At 48.0% G+C, this 9,499-nt stretch overlaps 1 protein-coding gene across 1 annotated transcript; it reads left to right on the forward strand.

Moving 5' to 3' along the window:
* The first annotated feature begins 448 nt into the window (after window positions 1-448).
* UCN (urocortin) lies at window positions 449-9,191 on the forward strand. Its single transcript, XM_073624765.1, has 2 exons — window positions 449-678; window positions 8,389-9,191. Exon 2 carries the CDS (start codon window positions 8,409-8,411, stop codon window positions 8,886-8,888), a length of 480 nt encoding a protein of 159 aa, XP_073480866.1. The 5' UTR covers window positions 449-678; window positions 8,389-8,408; the 3' UTR covers window positions 8,889-9,191.
* The last annotated feature ends 308 nt before the right edge of the window (window positions 9,192-9,499 follow it).

Consider the following 9,499-nt stretch of genomic DNA (forward strand, 5'->3'; position numbering starts at 1 on the left):
TCCTATCCCCGGGGGGGGCTCTCAGTCTCTGGGACCCCTGTCTCCTTTGCTCTGGTGAGTCTCAGTCTCTGGGGGCCCTATATGCTCTCCTCTGGGGGTCTCAGTTTTGGGTCATCTGTCTCCTTTACTCTTGGGGGTCTCAGTCTCAGGGGTCCCTATCTACTTTCTTCTTGGGGGGGGTCTCCTCTCCTCTGGGGAGTCTCAGTCTTTGGGATCCCTGTCTCCTCTCCTCTGGGGAGTCTCAGTCTCTGGAGCCCCTGTCTCCTCTGTCCCTTGGCAGACTTTGTGATCAGATATGTAGAGATGACTCTGATTAAGTGTATGGAAGGGGGGGTATGATGCGGTGACTCCCTGGTGTGCAGTCAGTCGGTGAGGTGATGAAGGATGATGCTCAGAGCTGTGACGTCAGTGTGGGAGAATTCTAATATATAAGTGGGGAGGAGAGAGCAGAGCTCACTACCTGTCTATCCTGATCTTATCTTCATCTGGATCACAACTTTCTTGCTGACTGGCTGCACACCGACCTCATCCCTCCTGCACCTGTCTGCCTGCCTGCACCTGTTTACCTACCTGCACATATCTACCTGCCTGCTTCTCCTGCACCTGTCTACCTCTCTGCTTCTCCTGCACCTGGGGACCATCCTGCCTTCCAGCTGTGCTCTGCACCTCCACACCCAGGTAAGATAGGAGTGATGGGAGCCAAGAGAGAAGAGGAGTCTAGGAGTGCAGAAGGAGGAGGAAGAGGGGCAGTATAGGGGTTTGGGACTCTTATCCAGGACCCTCTAGGGGAGAAGGAGAGGAAAGGGGGGGTGTATGGGGATGTGGGGTAATTATCTATGACTCTGTGGAGCAGAAGAATGGAGGAACGGGGGGGTGTATGAGTGCTTGAGGTACTTATTTAGAACTCTCAGATAGGCAGAAGGAAGAGATAGAATGAGTATAAGGGGATTTGGGGTACTTATCTTGGGCTGTAAAAGAAGGGTGAAGTATGGGAGAGTGGGATACTCATCAATGGTTGTAAATGGAGGAGAAAGAAGGAATGTATAGAGATGTGGGGTATTTATCTAGGGCTGAAGAAGCAAACTAAAGAGGGTGTATATGGGGGTGTAAGGTACTCAGCTTGGGCTGTAAGAGAGGAGAAAGAAAGGGTATATAGGGGTGAGGGGTACTTATTTACAGCTGTAAAAAGAGATGGAAGGCGAGTTTTTTTTTTGGGGGGGGGGGGGGGGATACTTAGCTGTGAAAGAAGCCTAAAGAGAGGTTGTATGGGGCAAGTGGTACTTATCTAGGTTTGTAGAAAGAGGAGAGAGGGGAGGGAGAATGGTTTTAAAGGGTACTTCTTTAGCGCTGTGCAAGGATAAGGAAGACGGGGCGTGTTGGGGTGTGGGGTATTTATCCATGACTGTAGACAGGAGGGAAAAGGGTGTATAGGAATGTAGGGGTACTTATCTATGGCTGTAAAAGGAGGAGGGAGGGGAGGTATATGGGGTACTTATCTAGGGCTGTTAAAGAAGTAGGGAGAGGAGGTATATGGAGTACTCATCTAGGGCTGTTAAAGAAGGAGGGAGGGAGGTATATGGGGTACTTATCTAGGGCTGTTAAAGAAGGAGGGAGGGTTGGTATATGGGGTACTTATCTAGGGCTGTAGAGTGAGTGGGAGGAGGTGTATGGGGATGTGGGGTCAGATTATGACTAAGTGAATTCCAATTCATGAAACGCGTTAATCTCTGCCAGGTCTGCATTGATGTCATGATTTCTACGATGTTGTCTGATGATTTTTATCTTCGATAAAGTCTTCACTTTTGCTTCAAACCTGTGAGTGAGGTCAAACCTTTTCCTGTTCCAGGGGATGTGGGGGGCTTATTGTTAGGATTGGAGGAGTAGTAAGAGTGGTTGTATGGGGGTGTGGGCTACTTATCTAGGGTTGTATAAGGAGGAGATAGAGGAGGTGTTTGTGGGTGTGGTGTGCTTATCTAGGGCCATATAAGGAGCAAGAAGAGAAGGTATATTGAGGTGTGGGGATCTATATGGCTGTAAAAAAAGAAGGGTAGAGTAGGTATATGGGGTATTTATCTATTGGGCTGTAGAAGGAGGAGATATAGGAAGGTGTGGTAGGTAGCTATAGGGCTGTAGAAGGAGGAGGTAAAGGAGGTGTTTGGGGGTATGGGGTGCTTATCTATGGGGCTGTAGAAGACGGTAGTAAGGGAGATATATAGGGTACTTATATAGGGTTGTAAAAAGAGGGGGTAGAGGAGGCAATTAGATACATATCTTTTTTTTAATTCAATACTTTTTATTTGGAATATATATTTATCCACAAAACAACGCTGTTTACATTATATATAAAAACGTGACAAAAAAACATAGATAAATACAACCAACCACTTTTCCTCTTACCCCCCAACCACTCCATCCATTCTTACCTCACTTCCACCCCACGCACACCAACCTTTTGACCTACAATCACTCCCACCAGTCTACATGTCCATCTTGCTTCTAATTGGGGTGATCCAACTCCAGCCATAACTTCCATATATTCTCATATTTCTTCATATTGCCTCTCTTCCCATAAATAAATTTCTCCTTTCCAATCACATCTTTAACCTCTTTCATCCATTCTGCTATCGTCGGGGGATCTTTTCCTTGCCACTTCTGTGCAATTGACTTCTTTCCTTGGAACAAGCATCTGGGTGTCTCTTAGCATACCATTCTTCTCCATCAAACCCATAAGACAAGTCCTAGCCTCCATGCCTAGCGATGCCCCAAACATAGAGTTCATTTTATCAATGATACCTTCCCAATACCTATGCAACTTGGGACATCGCCAGAACATGTGTATCAAATCACCCCTCCTATCCCCACACCTTTGACATTTAGCGTTGGGATATAGATACATATCTAGCGCCATGTAGTAGGAGGGTTAGAAGAGATATATGGGGTACTTATCTATAGGGCTGTTGAGGGAGAAAGTATATAGAGTACTTATCTAGGGCTGTAGAAGGAGAGGTAGAGGAGGTATATATATATGTTACTTATCTAGGGCTGTAGAAGGGGGGGTAGAGGAGGTATAAAGAGTACTTATCTATAGGGCTGTAGAAGGAGGGGTTGAGGAGGTATATAGGGTACTTATCTATAGGGCTGTGGAAGGAGTAGTAGAGGAGGTATATAGGGTACTTATCTATAGGGCTGTGGAAGGAGTAGTAGAGGAGGTATATAGGGTACTTATCTATAGGGCTGTGGAAGGAGTAGTAGAGGAGGTATATAGGGTACTTATCTATAGGGCTGTAGAAGGAGGGGTTGAGGAGGTATATGCAGTACTTATCTATAGGGCTGTAGAAGGAGGGGTAGAGAAGGTATATAGGGTACTTATCTATAGGGCTGTGGAAGGAGTAGTAAAGGAGGTATATAGGGTACTTATCTATAGGGCTGTAGAAGGAGGGGTAGAGGAGGTATATAGGGTACTTATGTATAGGGCTGTAGAAGGAGGAGGTAGAGGAAGTATATAGGGTACTTATCTAGGGCTTTAGAAGAAGAAAGAAGAGGGTAGGTAGTACAGAAGGTACCTGGATTACTGTATTAGACATAGCTTAAAATTATAAGGGGGGTCATCTACCTGTAAACTTCTGCCTGCTCTGTTAGATTATATTAAAGGAATCTTAACTCCCTGATTGCAATACACAATAGATACTCATTACCCATTTGCCTGGGATCCCTCTGTGTAGAATTTTGGTCCGTGTACAATCTTTATAGTCCTATGCTGGGTATAGCACAACATGAGTACATATGTATTGTGTCAATCCCAGGGCAGAGCTCTGCCTAGTAATGATACTGTATGAAATGGAGACCCCACCACACATCCCTTTCGGCCTCTATACCATTGTTTTTTCTCCCTTTTCCATACTGCTACGTGTTCCAATGTTTCATAGTCTAAGTCAGTGGTCTCCACATTGCAGCCCGGGGGCCAGATGCGGCCCTTTGCTTGCTTTTATCTGGCCCTTGGAACACTATTTCATCCACTGACACCAACAATGGGGCATAATTCCCCCCATTGACACTAATGAAGGGGCACAATTCCTCCCAATTACACCAACGATGGGGTACAATTCGTCCCACTGACACCAATAATGGGGCACAATTACTCCCACTGAAACAAACGATGCATTATTTTTTCCCACTGACTTTGGGACCTTTTCTGCTCCCAGTGACCGCGGTCTGGCCCCCCCTAAAGTCTGACGGACAGTAAATTGTCCCTTTGTTTAGAAAGTTTTGAGACGCCTTGTCTAGGTGGAAAGTTGTACTATTATCACCCTTGTGTACTTTACAAACCTCATTGGAAAAACCGATTGAAATGGGAAATCTTACAATCCCATTGTAAGATGTATGGGAGCTATACGGTTACATTTCATCGCCTCTGTGCCAATTGTCACCTGAGGTGAGTGATCACACATTTGTCACAGTCAGACCTCCTACGGCAATCATCCAGGACACAACAAGGCAGATATAACAATTCCTGTACAATGATATTCCAATCTTCTATAGCAGCAATAGATTCTAAACCCCCTATACACATCTCTAAGTGGTCTGCTTGCCTCAACTTCCCCTTACTGGGATTGTTTGACTACACGCCTACCAAGAGTATTGAAATGTCAGGAAGGTAGGGGGTCACATTGATTACAATTTTTACAGGCAGGCAAGGGACCCTGTATGAGGGTGTAGCCAAGTCTCAGGTCCCCTTTGGTCTAATGAGAACCTCCAAAGTTAGGGATAGCTGACATCCTTCTATGTAGAGTGGGTTACGAGGCATGGTTGGTGTGATTGCAAAGTAGATTCATGGGCGCCAGACACTTCTTGAATGCAAAGAGATTTATTGTCTCTTAAACAGAACTGTGGGAGAGAGGGTTAGGGCCAGGACACACTTTAGTAGTTGCAGTGTTAATAAGCAGACTGTGAGACTTCTATAGTTAGACAGCCATACAGGCAAAGGCACCCAGCTGGACACCACATCTGCATGTGTAGGTACGCTGTCTCCTAAGGCAACAATCTTGAACAGTTCCTAACAAAGGTTACAATGAACTCTTTCACTTCCTCTACAATCTCCTATTGTAGATCTTCACTCAACTGAGCTCCCAGTCTCTCTCACTAGACTTGCTGATCCACTGCCAAAGGATCTCCCGAGCTCTTCCAACCTTCTCACTGAGTATCTTCCTCAAGCATCACCCTTGTGTCCCTGCTGGGTCCCTAGCTTGGCATCCAAGATACTTCTCAAGTGTCACCCCACTGTCCTGCTGGGTCCCTAGCTTGGCATCCAAGATACTTCTCAAGTGTCACCCCACTGTCCTGCTCGGTCCCTAGCTTGACACACAAAGCTGCTCTGCAAGCGTCACCTTCGCTGGCTGGGTCCCTGGCTTGACTCCTGCTGAAGCTTCCCAATTCTTCACCGTCCCCGGTTGGTGAGAATACTGCTCTGGTACTTGCTTCAGCTAGTCACAGTGGTCCCTGGTAACAAGGTGGTTGGTCCCTTAGTGGCGAAAGCTTCCACTCTACCACCGACCACGACAGGTTCTCCGACCGGCAGAACCGTCACTTCTGGTTGGACTGCAAGCCGCAGTCCCAAACCTTCACTGCTCTCTTGCTTCTGGATAGGCCCTCAAACAGCCTTTGTCCCCGGGATAGGTCTCAGGCTCTGGCCTAGCAGCCCGGGGCAGCACAACACACGTACACCCAGGAAGCCGTCCAGGTGGCACAGAACTCTGATCACCTGACCTCACCCAAATAATTAGGTTCTCCCAGTAGGCCAAGGGACCCAAGAAGATCCCTGCCCATTGGCTGAGATACCCCATCTATTCCTAATCTGTCTTGCAATGCCCTTGTTTTATCTAATGACACCAGATACCTGGCCATCTAGTAACAGAAGAGAGACATGCAGCAATTCCAGAATTAGGGTGGAATCAATTGATCTCCTATCAATTGGCCAAGGCAACTATACCTGGCAGGTAAATTTACTAGCAACCCTGCCTAGACATCAGGGTGCTACAAGGGGATAACAAGTCCACAGGAAGGGGGCTCTCTGTATACATTGAAGGTTGGCAGGCAGGGTAGTCCCTGTATACCATGTTCACAAGTTGTGGGGAGGTGCACTATGCTGCAGTGGTAGTAAACACTCAGTCCAGTTTCAGAGAACAGAACTTGTATTAATGTAGAATCCAATAATTCACAACACACCCGGCGGGAAGACACCCGACCGGGAACACTCACAGATTATATCAGCAGTGTGTAGTGGCACAGGTCTCAGATGTGCTGACAGTATCTGTCTTGAGGGGTGGAATGCGGCCTGGCTGATCCGTACCCAAGTTGGGAGGTTTCCAGGAAGGATGGCGTGTCCCTACCCTTTCCCTACTTGTTTGGAACCTCTCCCTGCCGTTAATCACTGTCCCTGATGGACAGACGGGTGACCTGTCCCTACACTACCCACATGCGAAGCGCGTGCCAAGCCTGGCAGCCAGGGCCTTAAATAAGCTTTGCCTGATCTAAGATGGCTGCCACAGTCACATGGGGCGGCAGCATCCAATCGAATAGCTTCCCCAGTAACCTTGGAAATCATAGAGGAGTCAAGTTCCTCTTGACTTTCCATCCAACTGCAATGCTGCTGCGGTCAATGCGCCACCTACAGTGGAGAAAGCAGACTGCACCTGCCTACAAAGTTCTCAGGCAGTTCCATAATGGGCCCTGTAGTATGACCTTTTTAAACCATATACTGAACAATCTGGATAGACTAGGGACAAGCAACCAGTTTTGCAGAAAAATTACCAATTACATATTTGCATACCTACTGTGCCCACTATGAGGGGGTTCCCTCCATCCCTGTGCTGAGTTGCAGTCTGTACACCTGCTGTGCCCTTTATGTGGGGTTCCCACCATCCCTGTGCTGAGTTCCTGGGTCTGTACACCTGCTGTACCCATTATGAGGGGTTCCCACCATCCCTGTGCTGAGTTCCCAGGTCTGTACAAAAGGGGTGTGCCTATTGTGATGGGTTCCCACCATCCCTGTGCTGAGTTCCCAGCTCTGCACCTGCTTTGCCCATTATGCAAGGTTCCCACCATCCCAGTGCTGAGTTTCTGGATCTGCACACCTGCAAACCTGAGATTTTCCATCAGCCCTGTGCTGATTTTATGGGTCTGCACATCTGTCGTGCCCATTTTGAGGGGTTCCCATCATCCCATTGCTAAGTTCCCCAGCTATGCACACCCACTGTGCCCATTTTAAGAGGCTCCCATCATCCTTGCTCTGAGTTCCCATTATGAGGGGTTCCCACAACCCTTGTGTTGATTTTTTGGATTTGCACATCTGTTGTGCCCATTATGAGGGGTTCCCACCATACCTGTGCTGAGTTCCCTGGCTGTCCACACCTGCTGTGCACATTTCGAAAAGGCTCCCATCATACTTGCTCCGAGTTCCCATTATGAGGGGCTCCCACAACCCTTGTGCTGAGTTGCACCTGCTGTGCCCATACTGAGGGGATCCCAAGGGGTGGGCAGGAGGGATGCCTACCTTGGGCACTGTAGCATCATGTGAGGTGGGAGGGGGATTTGCATTGGTTTGGGGAATTTGGGGGGCAGCAGGAGGTAAGAATTGTTCTAGGTGGAGAGATTTGGGGGTGGGGGGGTGCTAAAAAAGGTGATTTGGGGGGATTTGTGTTTGGAGGGGGGTGGGGAAAGAGAATTTGTGCTAGAAGAAGTGATATGGTAGAGGAGATTTGTGCAAGGAGGGACATTTTTATGGTGGGGGGGGGGGGGGGATTTTTGCTAGTAGGTATGATTGGAAGGATTTTGTGCTAGGAGGAAAAATTGGGGGGGGGGGGGTCAAGGGGGAAGGTTTGTACTAGGAGGGAGGATTTGGAGTGTGGTAGGATATGTACTTGGAAGGGAAATGTGAGGGGTAGGGGATTTGTGCTAAGAGAGGCGTTTTTTTTTGGGGGGGGGGGGCGGAATCTGTGCTTGGGGGATTTGAGGAGAGAGAGGATTTGAGCTGGGAGGGGTGATGGGGAGGGGGCAAAGATTTGTGCTGGGAGGGGAAATTTCAGCAGGAGGGCAGATTTACTCTGGGAGGGGGGGGGGTTATTATTCTTTGGGGGTAAGCATGCAGATTAGTGTTCAATAATTTTTTTTTTTTTCGGGGGGGCTTTTTGCTAACACATAATGTTCATCTTGGGGGGTTTGACATGTTCCCTCTGGGTTCTAGACGGTCTTGTCCCTGCACTGCTACCAAGAGTTAATCAGAGTTATTGGGTGACTCAACCTACCACCTTGACATTTACTTTGGTTGGACTGACCATTTAAGACTCTACAGCTCTTCTTCTCAAAGTCCTTTCTCTTTCCTTTATCTTCTAGGTTCCGGGGGCCACTCCACCATGAAGGCAGCTCCGGTCATGCTCCTTGTCTGCTACCTGATTGTAACGGCTCAGGTCAAAGCCCGGCCCATGGACAGGGGTCTGTTTGAAGGGCCGAGGTTAAGTCTGGACGGGTTAGTAAACAATGAGGGTGCTCAGGCTCTTCTCTACTTTCTGAGGGAGAGGGAGTTGAATAGAGGTGATTCTCGTGTACAACTGAGGCTCAGTAAAGGTTCCCTTTCCACTGACCACCCAATGACTGTCCAGGACCTTGCACCCATCCTTGATGTTCTGCAGTCCCTTTACCAGGAGAACCGGCCAGAGGAATCGGGTAGGACCTTCCTGGAAGTCTTCTCCGACCGCCTGAAGAGAGAAGACCCTCCGATCTCCATTGACTTGACCTTTCACATCCTCCGACAGATGATCGAGATAGCAAAGAACCAGAACCAAAAGCAGCAGGCCGAACAGAACCGCATCATTTTCGATTCAGTAGGGAAGTGACCATCGATGGTGCAGAGCCTCGACTCCAAAAAATAAGCCAAAAACTCGCTTCTTATCCAAATCTGGGATGTGCATTACCCTACACAACAAAGACTTCAGCCCACCTGGTGGTAGAGGTGGGCTTGTGCCAAATCCAGGAACTTGCAGGGACAGAGGGAGGGTCTGGTTCTATGTGTCCTTCACTGATGAGTCTCCAAATGTGGACATCTCCTTCCATTCATTACACCCCTTGTTTCCATTTCTGAGTCCATGTCTAACATATACTACAGGATTAGTTTATTTATAAAATTCATCTCCGAATTAGCTTTGTGTGATTCCAGTTTTGGTGATAGGTCTGATTCAAGTCCTCCACAAAAAAGAAACCTTTGGTCAGCCATCATTGGTCACTTTGCCCTTCAGATTCTCACGACAGGCCTGCTGATACTCATCTTTGTTGCACTCCCCTGCTGTTCTGTTCAGCTGTGGGAGACCTCAGAAAATGATAGTACCACCAGGTATGAGTGGAGCATGTGACCTTCTCCTCTCTTTCCAGGAAGCAGTGCTCAGTGGGGGGAGGGGAACAGGTCATTAACTCTGTGTAAGCTCCAATACCGACTTAGAGGTTACCCACA

Source organism: Aquarana catesbeiana, linkage group LG04, assembly GCF_042186555.1.
Source record: "Aquarana catesbeiana isolate 2022-GZ linkage group LG04, ASM4218655v1, whole genome shotgun sequence".
Taxonomy (NCBI): domain Eukaryota; kingdom Metazoa; phylum Chordata; class Amphibia; order Anura; family Ranidae; genus Aquarana; species Aquarana catesbeiana.

Excerpts from the sequence above, each read along its gene's own strand:
- UCN (XM_073624765.1), top strand. The coding sequence starts at position 8,409 with ATGAAGGCAGCTCCGGTCATGCTCCTTGTCTGCTACCTGATTGTAACG.